A 15,192-nucleotide genomic window follows, 5' to 3' on the forward strand; every position below is an offset into this window, starting at 1 on the left:
TTTGTGTGACTTAATTAGAATTATTGATGGTCTTGTTACCTGCAAGGCAGGAATTTGGGAAATAATTTGAGTACAATGTGTTTGGAACATGATAAATTTTTATGGGGTCATCATGTGTAGAAATTATATGAACAGGTGGGTGCAAAGTATTCTGTGAATGTCTTACAGAAGCCAGTAAGTCTAGGAGCTGGGGGCTTTTTTTTATCTGATTTGATACATGTTAAACCTCATGCCTGTCAAATCTCATACATGAGCAACATTGTAGCATCAGTGACCTCCTATATAAATTGTTAGTTCCTCATGATCTGAAGAAAGGTACAAAATTAATGGCTGTTTAACTCTCTTTTCTGTTGGGATACTGGAATAAACGTAATTGTAATAATCATACCTACAGAATCCATATTCATTTTAGTATTCTGACTAGGTGAATGCCTTCATCAAACAGAAGCTCTTGCTTTTTTGCCCTGTTTGGTGCTGTGATGGGCTCAGTATTCTCAATAGGGTATTCAGCATGACAATTTAGGCAGATTGCACTGGTGCAGGCATATATCACATAGGTCAGGGATTTAGGGAGAAGTTTTGTCTTGTCACTCCTTAGTTTGTGTTTTTGGCAAAGGTCTACATGGCAATGTTGCAGAGTTGTCATGGATGTTCTCAGCTTCTTGAGGTCTTGTGCATATGTGCAATCCCCACAGCTACTAAATTAGTTTATGCTTTTTACTGTGTTTTTTACATATAGTCAATGAAGATACTTATGTGAAATCCTTATTTTATAATTGACGTGGACTTTCTGTTGGCATGCTGTTTTTGTTTTTGTTTTTTTTTTTTACCCAACCTTTTAAATCAATTTAAATTTCATAGGATTTCCCCCAAACTGAAATGCTGTCAGTTGTTGAAAAATCTTGTGCTATCTCTGTTAGTCTCCCTTAAATCAAGCTTAGGACCTCTGTCGGAAAACTTTGTGTTCCTCCCTGTGGCAAGAAGGAAAAATCAAAACACATGCTGTCATCCTTTGTAACTGGATTTTAAGGAGAATTTTCCACTGAAATAATAACATTAAAAAATGAGTCAAACTGTCTGTATTTAAAATGAATCCCTAACATGAAGGAGGAAATGAATAGTCTGATTTTTTTTTCTAATATTTGCTCTTTTTAATATGCTCACTGAAAACACAGTCACAGTCTCTTTGTACTCATGATTGAAAATAATTGGATTTATTTAACACTCAATATATTCAGTATATCAGTGATACAAAAACTTCTCCCCTCCCAAAAAACAACAGACCATTGCTACAATTTGCAGGAGTAAATTGCTAATCTGCAACAAACTAGTTTCATACATAAGATTAAGGTTAGGATTAAAAAAAAGTGAGGTTTTAAATTTTTAATAACATTTGGTGATTTTATATGAAACTTCAATATTTAATACCAGCTTTCTGCTCCCTATTGATCAGCTTTTTGACCCAGTTTGTTTCCAGAATGTCTTGCCATTTTGTAAAGCCATGTTGGAAATACATAGGCACTTCAGTAAATAACCTAACTTTGCCAGGGGTTAGGAAGTACACTTAAGTGAAGGATGTGGCTCCCAATATTAAAAACAAACAAACAAACAAACAAAAACCACAGGGTTTTTAATACTTCTTATTGTACCTATAGCTTGCACAGATATAAGGTGGCTAGCTGAGACCTAGCTTGGGTCTGGATTATATCTGGTTGAGTTCATGAGATGCTGCACTCAAGCTAATAAGCCCAGCTGGGATAGGAAGTCAAATGTCAGGGCTGACATCCCTCAGAGATTGATCTGTCTGCAAGCAGTGAAAGCAAAATGTCCCTTGTCACTGAGTGCTTGTGAGAGCAGTGTGTGACTAACTTAGGTCAAGACAGTCCAGGTTGATTTCTCTCTCTGTGTCCATGCATTGGACAGAGTAGTATAGTCTGCATTGTACAGGAGCTCTTAATTGCTCTCTTCTGTCTGGTAGAGGTACTTGGGTATATTGGTAGATATTCCTAAGTTTTCTGCCTTCATTTCATGACTGTCAGTGTTATCTTGCATATGCCTTGTTCCTTCATTTATCAGTAATCCTGAAGCAAGATCTCGGACCAATTGCTCAGAAGTTTTTACTGTTGTGGGGTAGGCTGCCTACCCCACAGGAGGTAGGCAGAAACACTGACATGAAGCAGGTTTACGCTGCCTGTGGCAAGTAATGTACACAAGGAAGGGATTTGAACCACAGAGCCAATCTGCTTGTCAGCTAACATCAGCAGTTGCTCATTGGCAAGCATTTGTTATATGTCAGGGAGAAGTAATATGTTCCTTTTGCTCTAAAGGATACTTCCTTTCTGATCCCAAGCATAGTTAAAAACAAACAAACAAACAACAACAACAACAAAACACAAACAGTTGACTGTCAGCCACATAAGAGCATCTGTTTGAAACTGGGTCCAGACAGCCTTGTTTTTGTAAAACACTAGCTATGCCCCTCCACCAAAAAGACAAACCAAATGATTGCTGGAGAAAACTCCAACAAATAGCTTTGCGTTGCTGAGAGGAAAAGAATGATAGATGGAGATAAAGCCTGCTTTCTTTATGACTGCTTGAATGCAGTCAGTTTGGAAGCTCCCTCGTGCTGTCCTAAGTTATGGGGACTTCGTCTCACCTCTAACATCCACTGAGATTGATGTGGCTCTTCCAGTTGACTTCATTAGGCTTTGACTCAAGCTTCGTGCAGAAACAAGAGGGAAGGAAAACATCCAATGGTCTTGAAAAAAGGCAAATTTCCTTATTTACTCTTCTTTTTTATTTTTGCTTATAAATTGCAACTTGTTACATGTACAGAATGTCAATACTGTTCCCCACAGTTGTATTTTCTAATCAAAATTTAATCAATTATTTGATTAGAACCTTTCACACTGAGCAGACTTAATTAACAAAAGTCATTAGGCAGCACCCATTTTAATGAGCTATATTAATCCGCTTACAGGTTTCTAAAAGGACTTTCGGCAGTTTGCATCATAACAAATTACATGAGCATTTTCCTTTTGGGAGCTGTTCATTTCTTGTACTCAGAGCATTTCTGTTATGAATGTTTTATGAGTGTGGATGTGACTCATGTTCTAGCAATGGGGTTTTAATAGATAGTTTAATTATTAATGTTACATCCCAGTAGAAAATGTAGTTTTCTTTAAACAAAGAGAAGCAGAAACCAGGGGTGGCCATATGAGAGTGGCTTGACTTTTATGCAGCATGAAATCTGTGTGGTTGTGAATATAACTTTACTGTGTTGTTACAAAAAGCAAATCTGCCATTAAAATGTGCTTCATGTTTGGAAGTGTTTGTTGCAGTGTTGGTCACTAGGAAGTTGCAGCTTGGGAAGTACCCCATTAAGTCAGTGATTCTTTTTAATTCAGATCATTCCTGCCCTCCTCAACCCTCAGCAGATTTATTAAACACTCGTAAAAAGTTTGAATTACTTAATGTAGTTTTATTGGTTTTCATAATTAAAAGTTCACTGTGAGTGTTCATTAAAAAATTGAAGTGGAGAACAAACGAAGCTGTAACATCCAAAAAGAAAATACCTGCTTAAAAACAGAAGTCAGTATATTTGTCATTGTTATTACAGTCAAATTTTTAGTCTTAAAAAAAACAGCAGAGTAGTGCTGACTGATTTGACCTCAAAAACTACTTTGTTGGTTATCACTATTAACACAGACCTTCTCCCTTCCCCCAGATTAAGCTGACTAAATTAATCAAAATTTAATATCTAAACACAAGAAAAGTTAAGGAAAAGAGCTTAGGAAAGTTAAGAAAAAGAGTTTGGTAATGCATACTTCATGATGTTGAATGTGGAGGGAATGTTTTGTCTTTGCCATTCTATCATGTTAGATTACGTAAATAGGTATAATCACTATGCTTGGGGAAAAACAAACAAATTCAACCAACGCTTAAATAAATCTCAGTTGAACAAAGTTACATCCTGTCCCTTTCTTGTTTTGAACAAAAAACCCTTCCAGTTATTTTCACTGTATGGTTAAGCAGTCCTTACTCTGAGTCTCTTTTCAATGGAGTATTGTTAAAATATGCCAAAATATTTTAACAATTTTTCACTTACTGTTAAAAGCTACAGCTATAAAAGCAATTACTCATGGGAAGCAGTCTGCAAGAGGTTATACCACGCACTTTATCCAAAATATGATACAGACAATTATTGTCTTTCTTCTGCAGCACAATTTGCTAGTACAACCTCTGTGCAGGTGTGGCCCTTAGAATATTATAGTTCAAGGCTGGAGCTGTCCAGCCCACTTAAAAGGAGATATTCACAAGAAAATCCTACACTGAGAACAAATTAGATAGAGCTACTGTTACCTTATATTTGTTATTTGGCTCTATAGCACCTTTTTTTTCCTCACCTTTGGAAGAAGTACTGTCTTTTTCAGGCTTCTTTCGGGGTTAGTTGTGACTCCCATCAGCCTGGTCAGTGAGCCTCACTCTAGTGTGAAATTTCTTAAACAAACTTTTGTTTTCAGTCACAACAAAGGAATAAGGTAATTTTGCCCAATTAACAGGAATGTATTCCCTATTTCAAACCTCTTTCTCCTTTTGTACTTCAGCTGTGCTCTTTGTGCCCTGTTTAGGGTAGTGGTCTCCTGTACATGGGCAGCTACACCATGATAAATTTGTATTTGTAGTAGAACCTTCTTTATGAGTCTGGTATCTTTTTTATTCTGGTAGCTGGAGAACATACACCTAAGCTGGGACTGAACCCTTGTGCCTCATATTGTTACAGGTGTCCTTTATTACAGTTCCACTTTGTGCATCCTAGGAAAGATATATGTAGTTTTTGCAAAAATAAAAACTTACATCATCAGTCATTTAATATTTTTCTCTGATTTGATTAATTTAGTGTCACAGTAAATGGCAAAATATATCAAAGACAGAAAACTGTCAGAACTGTCTGTTGGTGCCTCAAGATTATCAGCATGTATTTATGCACATTTTGCAGTCCTGTTTCTTTTGGGGGCAGGCTTTTAGTATTAAGAGAAATGTGCAAAATACATTGGTTCCTGTGTAATTACTTTTTTTTTTTTTTTTAATTAATCTTCAAACAATAAGAAAGGGTTTGAAGCTGGAAACTTCAGTTAGAAAGGAATGGCTATCTGTGCATTCTCTTAGTGAAAAGACTGTGTTAGCTCTCTATTCATGACTCTTTCTTGTAGTTTTAAAACACATTAGTAGAGCAGTCTTTCCAAAGACAAGGAATAAAAAGTAGACATGACAGCACTGCAGTAAGTTCTGGAAAGGTGCAAAGAAAGTCTCTCTAGGGAAAGATGGGATGGAGGAGGAACATTGCTGTCTTAACTGAAGGTATTGTACCTCTGTTTTGCATACCCTGGCTAAAACGTTTGCTTCTTTAAGGAAGACTTGAGTTGCAATGAGCACTGCAGTCTCTTGTTTAACTATATCACCGAGGAGGTAGTGGATGTACAATATTTACAGTTTTGTGGCCTGATGAGGGTTTTGACATGGTTTTCATTTTGGGTAAGATGAAGATGTGGAGAACTGATGCCACGAGAACTTTGATTTTTGGATAGTGTCAAAGAGTTTGTTTACAAGTGTTTAGGAGTTTGGGGACTGCAAATTTGGTATTTGCTTGGAGGTTTTGACACAGTGCATATTCATAATTTAATTGCCTTCAGGGCGGTAAAAAGGAGGGTATTAGCTTAGAGTTGTTTAGAAAAGGCAGATCCTGCTTGACGAACCTGATCTCCTTCTATGACAAAGTGATGCGCCGGGTGGATGAGGGAAAGGCTGTGGAGGTGGTCTACCTTGACTTCAGCAAGGCTTTTGACACCGTCTCCCACAGCATTCTCCTCAAGAAACTGGCTGCTCTTGGCTTGGACTGGCGCACGCTTCGTTGGGTTAGAAACTGGCTGGATAGCCGGGCCCAAAGAGTCGTGGTGAATGGAGCCAAGTCCAGTTGGAGGCCAGTCACTAGTGGCGTCCCCCAGGGCTCGGTGCTGGGGCCGGTCCTCTTTAATATCTTCATCGATGATCTGGACGAGGGCATCGAGTGCACCCTCAGTAAGTTTGCAGATGACACCAAGCTATGCGCATGTGTCGATCTGCTTGAGGGTAGGAAAGCTCTGCAGGAGGATCTGGATAGGCTGCACCGGTGGGCTGAGGTCAACTGCATGAAGTTCAACAAGGCCAAGTGCCGGGTCCTGCACCTGGGGCGCAACAACCCCAAGCAGAGCTACAGGCTGGGAGAGGAGTGGTTGGAGAGCTGCCAGGCAGAGAAGGACCTGGGAGTGATGGTGGATAGTCGGCTGAATATGAGCCAGCAGTGTGCTCAGGTGGCCAAGAAGGCCAACAGCATCCTGGCTTGTATAAGAAACTGTGTGGCCAGCAAGTCTAGGGAAGTGATTGTCTCCCTGTACTCGGCTCTGGTGAGGCCGCACCTCGAGTACTGTGTTCAGTTTTGGGCCCCTCGCTACAAGAAGGACATCGAGGTGCTTGAGCGGGTGCAGAGAAGGGCGACGAAGCTGATGAGGGGCCTGGAGAACAAGTCCTACGAGGAGCGGCTGAGGGAGCTGGGCTTGTTCAGCCTGGAGAAGAGGAGGCTCAGGGGCGACCTTATCGCTCTCTACAGATACCTTAAAGGAGGCTGTAGCGAGGTGGGGGTTGGTCTGTTCTCCCACGTGCCTGGTGACAGGACAAGGGGGATGGGCGTAAGTTGAGCCAGGGGAGTTTTAGGTTAGATGTTAGGAAGAACTTCTTCACTGAAAGGGTTGTGAGGCACTGGAACAGGCTGCCCAGGGAAGTGGTGGAGTCACCATCCCTGGAAGTCTTCAAAAGACGTTTAGATGTAGAGCTTAGGGATATGGTTTAGTGGGGACTGCTAGCGTTAGGTCAGAGGTTGGACTCGATGATCTTGAGGTCTCTTCCAACCTAGAAATTCTGTGATTCTGTGATTCTGTGAAATGGACTTCAGAAAAAATAAGTACAACAGATATTGGAATTACCTAAAATTAAACTAGCTCTTTTAATGACAAAAATATAAACATATGAAGCATACTGTCTGGCAGCTTGACTAATCTGAGTAACGTACGTAATAATGAGACATAGTCCTTAGCATTTTTAGTAGAAGAAGGTAGCTTCTGGTGAAAACGTCATTTTCTACATTATGCAAAATTTATACTTTGTTTTAGAAAACAATTTGTTCAAAATAATACACACTAGTCTACTGCATTGATGGTCAGGTGAATTAACTCTATGGTTTCATGCATAATTTAGCTCTTTAGTCCTTGCAATTTAGTATAACTATTTTCAGTTTTGCCTACTTGAAAATCTACCAGCTGTATATGTTAATGTAATTTTAATTATTGTTGTTCGTCTTTTTTCTAGATTGTGGGATGATGGAATTATTGATCCAGCAGATACTAGACTGGTTTTGGGCCTCAGTCTCAGCGCAGCACTAAATGCACCTTCTAAGAAGACAGAATTCGGGGTTTTCAGGATGTAATCTAAATGTATGCTAATCAGAATTACCTCTGTATATTATAACTGGGACTGGAGAGTGAACTTACTACAACATTGAGGTGTTTTAAACCAGTTTAAAAAATAAAGCTTTATACAGTACTATTCTTGATGGAAAAGTCCTATTTATTTATTTTGACTGAGTAATCATCACCATCCTTCAGTATTTTGGTACTGATTTGAGACCAGTCATAGTGCTTATATAACACTGCATTGCCCTGTTCATGAATAAACTGTAACTTCTGTCATTAAGTTAAAATCTTTGATAAGAAAACATAGATATTGTCTCTTATCTAAATAAATCTACAAAATAAACTGCATAATTGATGCTTATTAGCGCCTTCATTTCTTTTAATTCTTTTCTGTATGTCTCCTACAAAAGCAAAATATTACTGAAATTCAACAACAACAAAAACAGCACATTGCTGGTAAATAAAATCTGAAAAAAAAAGTGCAATAATGGCAACCAGGGAGTTCAAAACAGCATGAAATTATAGATTTCGCACGGTTGTTGGCATTTTGGCCTTTCTCTGGCTTTCATTCAGAAAACATTAGTCTTCTGTATGATTCTCTGAAGTGAAAACAAGAGAATCTGATGGATGCCTAGCTTTTTTTGGAAGAGCTGGAGAGAGTAGACTACATCTGTGTGAGCTGCAGGTTTCTGAAGGCACTTCTGAAGACGGGTTGGCTGCTGAGGTGTTTCAACATCTTGCTCCAGTGGCATGATGCTTCTGGCAGCTTTAGTTTCACAAAGACATGGCATCCTCTCCAAATGGGTCAATGGTTGACCCAGAGCACTTGCCTGAATCCCACCAACTTTGGGGTTGTTAAGATGCTAGAAGTGCAATCTTCCAATTTATTTAGTGTAGCTTGTTGCAGTGTAATATTTTTAAAGAATTCGTTTGTTCTTTATAGAAGTAGCGCACCTTGCAGAAACTAAGTGTTTGTCATGAATTGTGCCTGGAATATGGACGCAAAGACTATGCTAGCTGGAACTCTGAAGGTAGTTTTATCTAGCTTGGTCCCTCAGGCACCTAGATTCCAAACAATTGCTAAATGGCAGAAATGCTTTTGACTGACAAATTACAGAATAGTTTAAGTACATGGATGGAAGTCTTCTCCTGTGCTGGCCTGGGGCGAGAAGACAGATAACTGGGCAATAATCATCCTGGACAACATGTCAGCTGTAGTCTTCCCAGATTTGTAGGGCTGAGAAGTAAACTCTTGGATCAAGGGATCTTTAGTGTAGTAGAACCAGAGCCCAGCCTGTGTTGAGCTCTGGGGTCTCTGGTATGCATCCACACTACATTAAATGACCATTTCTCTCTCTCAGTTTTTACTGAGAATAAATTCATATAAAACTCAGTGTGTTCACACCACCAAAAAGACTACTTCTGTAGTTTTGCACATGTACTCGCTGTTATGCCCACAGCCAAGTTTTTATTATGTTAACCATGTAGTTAGTGTAGTTAGCAGAAAGTAACAGCGTAAAATACTACCATAAAATGGCAACAAGGTACAGAGCTGTTTTTGTGGCACTGGTTCTTGTTCTCATCTCACCACAAGAGTTTGTAAAAATTGTGTTGGGCATAGCCCCAGGGTATCTTCATCCTGAAAATATGTTGACATTATTTATGGTTGCTGAACTTTTGCAATGCCTTGTTTTCAAATACGTGTATATAAAATGTAGCCAGGGAGAGCAAAGGATTCAGACACTGAAACTATTGCTATTAACAACTTCCAACAAAAAAGAAATGCTTTATTTTCTTCAACTCCAGTGGAGTCAGCAACTGAAGCATCCTTTGTCTCTGCTTTAAACTATGGGGTCAGTTTCCCCAGCCTGTTACCCACAAAGCTATAAGGATTATTGTCATTTTCTTAGCAGTAAGTAATTGGTCACTTAGGAATAATATTTTTACTTTGGATATATTTTTTCAGCAAGACTGGTAATGAAATCATTCAAAGTTGGAGACAGTAACTGATAATCCTTAGATGCAGATAAAGGAATTAGATGCATTTAGGAGGATTCATGCCTCTGACAACACCTGTCGTTTCTTATGACTGAAAGGATAGATATTTACATTTATCAAAAATTCTTCCTCTAAATATGTGTACAAGCTGAGTCAAAACATGTCTCTGAATAAATAAGACAGTACTGCATTAGTAATACCTGTCTTTGGAAACTTGTTAAATGAAATTCATCATCAGAGGCTTGTTAGCATCCCATCAGCATGTTCCAGTTAGGGGAGGGTACAGAGTGGAACCTTCACTGAAGACAAGTGATTCAAGGAATTGGTAGTGATTTAACAATTAACAATTCCCCATTGCCTAGGAAAATGGATCTTGAAAAATCTTTTTTTTAGGTCAACATGCTGTCCCTCGCAGGTAGGCACTAACTACAGGACGCATGTTGTGCAGAATGGCACTCTAATGGCACAGACTGGCTTTTGGCACTCAGAAATTTGCTGAAAAACCTGTTATTTGCAGACCCACCGGGAGTCATGAGTTGGACTACCGTGTTCTTACCATAGTTGATGTTGTTGGTAGGTACGTTTATGCCTGGGCATTGTTCCATTTGGTAGTCATTCTCTCTTCCCATTGCCACTGCTTATTGGTAGGACTTCTTGTGGATACTTCCTGAAGGCAAATGTTAAATACACTATTAATAAGGTAAGTGTCACTGCAAGGACATAAGATTCCTGACATCAAGGATGTCTTAAGAACTGTGGATGACTATATCCAGGTTTGTCCTACCCATCGTGGCTGTGTGTCACCTCTTCACTCTAGTATATGAACAACTGTTAATCTGTGTACTTGTTAGAAAGGATGATACGTAGGATGACACTTATTTTTCATGTGGGAGTTGAGGAACAAAGGAAATAGCTGCATAATGTCATGCACACAAGCTGCAGTGGACCAGGACCCCAAACTTGGTGCTCTAGGCTTCCAGGTGATGTTTCTGCTCCCATCTGGTCTGTCCTTGGGGACTGCTTTTCTGGGCTGTCTGCCTCCCTCCTGCCAATGAGCAGTAGCAATGTAAGAGATTATCTAGTTCCAGCTCTCTTTGACAACTGTAAAGGACATGGTCCATTTAAGAGAAGTCAATGTTTGGGTATGCTGAGTTTAGTATAGCTGATATTCTGATGTTGAGTGTGTTTTCAAATGCCCCCACAGAAGGAAGTGGAAAGCTGTGAATGAGGTCAGCTAGACCCTTTGTATCCTTGCTGCAAGTAGCCAAGGGTGCTTTTTAAATTACCTGGGATGAGATGGTGAATCGAGGATGGATCACAAGAACACCCTCCTCCACCAACTGCCACTTGAACATAACATTTTCCTTTTTCTTCTCATGGCACTGAGAATGTGCTGGGAACCACTGAAAGCTACAATGTGGTAACCAACCAAAGCGACTGGCAGTTTGTGCAACAAATGTTGAGGGCAGATAGTCTGGTACAGCAGCAGCATGAGGATTGCAGGACAGTTTCCAAGACTGAAATGAGCACAGCCTCTCTGATGGATTTGCCGACAGAAACTGAGAGTCAATACAATTTATGAGAAGCCATTGGGTGCCTCTTTCTACCCTTCTTTCCCACTCTTTTTTTTTTTTTTTTTTTTTTTTTTTTCCAGCCATTTTGGAGCTGGTTTGATGTGAAGTTTGTAGTCTCGGTGTTTGTGCTGGCATTTGTGTATCTGCTGTTCTTGTGAGACCAACTCTTATTTAGATGGCATTTTGTGAACCTGTTACTCATCAAGATGAACTGGTATCTCCAACTGAAACAGATGTTGTCTTTCAAGTATATCTCTGGACTATATTAAATGTGGCAGAACTCTAATTTGTCTTAGACTTTCCTTGCAGTTCCAGATTTCAGCTGAAGAAATCTCTTGATTCAGAAAAAAAGTGTATGTTGTATTAACTTTTTTTTTTTTTTTTTTTTTTTTTTTTTTTTTTTTAAGCGAGGTTTATAAATTAAGGCAATTCAACAAAGCACATGTAAAAGCCTGGTGCTTTTCAGCAAAGCCTTAAAGTATCCACTTAAAGCCAGATGTCCACTTTCACAGCTCTGATTCAGTAGAACACTTTGAACAAATGTTTCATGCTAATCTCTATGGTCTAGTAGTCATAAAATCCATCCAACAGTGTGTCTACGTCAAGCCAAAACTAGAACACATAAGTGTATCAAAACTGCTCAAAGAATTATTTAGAATAGAATGTCAAAACATTATTTTGACAATGGTGTCAACAGAAACCTCCTTTATTTTCCTGTGCTTAGAATTACACTCAGTTAATTAGTCACAACGGAAGGGTGCGATTTAATATATAGTGTAAAATTTCAAAAATTATCCATTTGATATGTAGATGTTAAAACACACTGACTGTGTCCCATCTGTACGTCATGCCTATTAGCTTTAGTAACTGTGTTAACTTTGAAAAGCTTGAATAAATATGTAGCTGAAACAGAGCTGTTCATCCATGAGGTCTGACTGGATTTCATGTAGATTATCTGGAAACGAGTTCTGTAGTGCCACACGCTGCCCTGTGGGAATTAGATTTAAGTTAGTTAGTCTTACAACTGGCTACAGACACTGTTGCCAAAAAGTACCTGCCTTTTTTGTACTTGTAAACAGAGATTTTGCTTTTTTGTACCATTACCCAATTCTGCTCACTGACCTGGTAGCTTCTGACTCTCATTTAATATTCAGCTCTCCTGCATCCTCCAATATTTTCCCCCCAGTGATGGAGACATAGTCTACAAGAACAGCTGGACTATGGAGCAGGGTACAGTGATGTTCATAAAGACAGCAACAGGTAGGTGCAGAAATGTACGGCTCTGTAGGTGTCTATAGCCAGACAGATACATTGGCTTTTGGAAATATAATTTTGTAATTACCTCCACATTCAGTCATAATTTCACCACGGGAACTAAGAATCAGGACTTCAGCTTTTCACATGGAAGTACCAGTCAGAAAGAAAGCAGTGATGTCTTCTGAGCATTTCTGTGATGTTTTCAGCACTGCGTGAGTAATCCTTGTACTATGAAATACAGCTTGAATTTTTTGTCAGGCTTCACAGACACTGCTTTCAAAGCTGAATAGGCCATATATCTGCCTGTCCGTATGAAGTGTGGCGTTCTTCTTGTCTGTGTTATTTCTCTGCTCCGAGAAACTTTGCTTTGACAGGCCCATCATTTCCAGCAGTTCACAGGGTTGCATTTCTGCACCAGCCTGGGATGTGGGATTTGTTATGAGCAGTTGACCATCAGCCTAACAGCTGACGTCTTAGCCTTCCCCGCAGCAAAGTGAGGCTGGAGGATTTATGCAAACAGAGAATCTCTACTCTGAAGAGCAATTACAAACGGGACCTTTGCTGGATGTGATGATCAATAGGAGTGTGTGGGAGGTGGTAACAGCAAGAGGCGAACACGCAGCTGTGGAGACAAGCAACATGATAGCTGTAGAGATCAGAGCCTTTTTATTACCTCAAACAGAACAGTGCTCTTGAAAACTGTTTAAGCCAGAACTCATTTTGGCCCGTTTAAATGTTGTTTCCTGCATGGAAAGATATGTTCCTGGGCCTGTTTCACTTCTTCTCTTTGAAGAACCTTCTCTTTACCCATGTCATTTTGACTTTCAGGCTATCCCTACCTCCCTGACAGCCTGTCCACCAATAGCGTTTTGCCAGGGAAGCTTCCCAAAGTTCCCCCTTTCCAGGCAATCCTTTTTGCAGCTGGGAGACCCAGCTCAGCTCCAGCTACTACAGGCCAGATGGCACCCGCATCCCCATGCCTCTGCCATGCTGTGAGCGGGGCCTCCCCTCTGGCAGGCTCACAGCAATCTCCCTGCCCACAGCCACCATGTTTTTTGGGGCTGACTGGCTCCTGACAGGGGCAGCATCCAAGCTGCTTTGCTCCCCATGGCTTTCCCCCAGCCTCAGCCTGTGGGAGTGAGGGGTTCTCTTGCCCTCCTCTCACCTGCTCCCCAAGCACAACACCACTTTTCTCAGCTGGGGAAGCTGCTCTTATCTTCCTCCTGCCCTGGCCAGAACTGGCCAAGGCTTGAGCACCTTGGCTCAACATGAAGCCACCCAGCCTGTGGAGGTGAGCATCAGTGGAGAGGCATGATGGCAGTGAGTGCAGTACCCTCATGATGGTGCCAGTTCTCATTTTGGTGACTGTGCTTTCTTCTCCCCAAGAGGCGGGTACCACATTTCATGCACGGGGCGGGTGGTGCTCACTGAGCTCAGCAAGGTGGTGCTCAGCCTCAAGCCCCTTCTCGGGGTTGTGCTCAAAGTGCTGCTTATTGCTTTTGTCCTGGGCCAGTTGTCCATCGTGCTCTACAGCCCCAAGCCTCCCTAACCTACCCAGTCCCACTTGTTGCCCCCTCGCAGCCCATCCTCCTCTTCTCCACCCCCATCTCCTGCAGGGTGATCCTCCAGTCCCTGCTCTTCCTCTCCTCTCGTCCGACCTTCCCTTAGCCCCACGGCTACCGACCCTCCCTCTTCCTGATCCCTTTGCCTTCCAGCCCCGACCTCCCCGACGAAGAAAACCCGACGAGCGTGCGACAAACACGCAGACACACACGACGGTTGTGTGACACGCACACAGACACACGACGGGCGTGTGACACGCACTCCCCCCGTGGCTCGGGGTGCCCGGCCGCCGCTCAGGAGCCGAGGGACGGCTCCGTCTCGGTGCTCCCGGGGCGGGGCGGCGGCGGGGGGCGCTGACGCACGGGGGGGAGGGCGCGGGCGCTATAAAGGGGAGGCGGCGGCGGCGGCTCGGCGGGGCGGGCGGCAGCACCATGGAGAGCTGCCGGGCGCTGGCGCTCTGCGCCGTGGCGGCCGCGCTGCTGCTGGGCGCCCGCGGGCAGGGGCAGCCCCCGCTGCGCCGCGCCCGCGACCTGGGGCCCCCCGGCGGCGGAGGAGGAGGAGGAGGAGGAGGAGGAGGAGGAGGAGAAGGAGGCGGCGGAGCGTCCCGCGAGAAGGAGCTGGTGGGGAAGGGGGAGAAGGGGTCCGGGTTGGAGGGCGCTGTCCGGGCGGGAGAGGGCTGATGGGGTGCCGGGGTGTCCCTGCAGATCGAGGCGCTGCAGGAGGTGCTGGAGAAGCTGAAGAGCAAGCGGGTGCCGCACTACGAGAAGAAGTTCGGGCAGGTGCCGATGGTGAGTGCGCCGGCGGGAGGCGGCGGGACGGGGCGGCCGCCGGGGTGCTCCCGCTGACGGCCCCGCCGCTGCCCGCAGTGCGACGCCGGGGAGCAGTGCGCCGTGAGGAAGGGGGCCCGCATCGGGAAGCTCTGCGACTGCCCCCGGGGGACCTGGTGCAACTCCTTCCTCCTCAAGTGCCTGTGAGCGGAGCGGCCCCGGGCTCGCCGCCGGGCGCGCAGGCACCGCCGCCTCCCGGCTCGGCTCCTCGTCGGCCCGGGGGGGGCCCGCGTAACGCCGTCCGTGACATCCGATATCCGTGGAGCTGTTCTCTTCCCTGTCCCCCTCCCCGCCCCACCTCCCCCATCTGATTTCTGTCCGTCCAGGAAAAAAAAAAAAAAAAACAACAAAAAACCAGCCCGCTCCTGCCGGGAGCCGAGCCGAACCCGAGAGAGGGACCGGCGCTCCTCTCCTTCCCGAGACAACCATCGGAGGGGCAGAGGCCGGGGCCGGGGCCGGGAGTGCCCC

At 43.2% G+C, this 15,192-nt stretch overlaps 2 protein-coding genes across 3 annotated transcripts in view; both read left to right on the top strand.

The window, feature by feature from the left end:
• MCCC2 (methylcrotonyl-CoA carboxylase subunit 2) overlaps nucleotides 1–7,866 on the top strand; it is a 39,176-nt gene extending 31,310 nt beyond the window's left edge. For both annotated transcript variants that reach the window (XM_084503335.1, XM_084503336.1), the window contains exon 17: nucleotides 7,402–7,866. In XM_084503335.1, the coding sequence (XP_084359461.1) occupies nucleotides 7,402–7,519 (118 nt within the window). In that variant the 3' untranslated portion in view covers nucleotides 7,520–7,866. The remainder of the gene's footprint in view (nucleotides 1–7,401) is intronic.
• A 6,462-nt stretch (nucleotides 7,867–14,328) lies between these two features.
• Nucleotides 14,329–14,898, top strand: CARTPT (CART prepropeptide; the record flags this gene model as incomplete). The annotated part of the gene is made up of 3 exons (XM_084504060.1): nucleotides 14,329–14,517; nucleotides 14,602–14,685; nucleotides 14,764–14,898. The coding sequence occupies 3 exons, from the start codon at nucleotides 14,329–14,331 to the stop codon at nucleotides 14,869–14,871; spliced, it is 381 nt and encodes a 126-aa protein (XP_084360186.1). The 3' UTR covers nucleotides 14,872–14,898.
• Nucleotides 14,899–15,192: the final 294 nt, after the last annotated feature.

The sequence above is a fragment of the Aythya ferina genome (genome assembly GCF_964211825.1).
Source record: "Aythya ferina genome assembly, chromosome: Z".
NCBI lineage: Eukaryota > Metazoa > Chordata > Aves > Anseriformes > Anatidae > Aythya > Aythya ferina.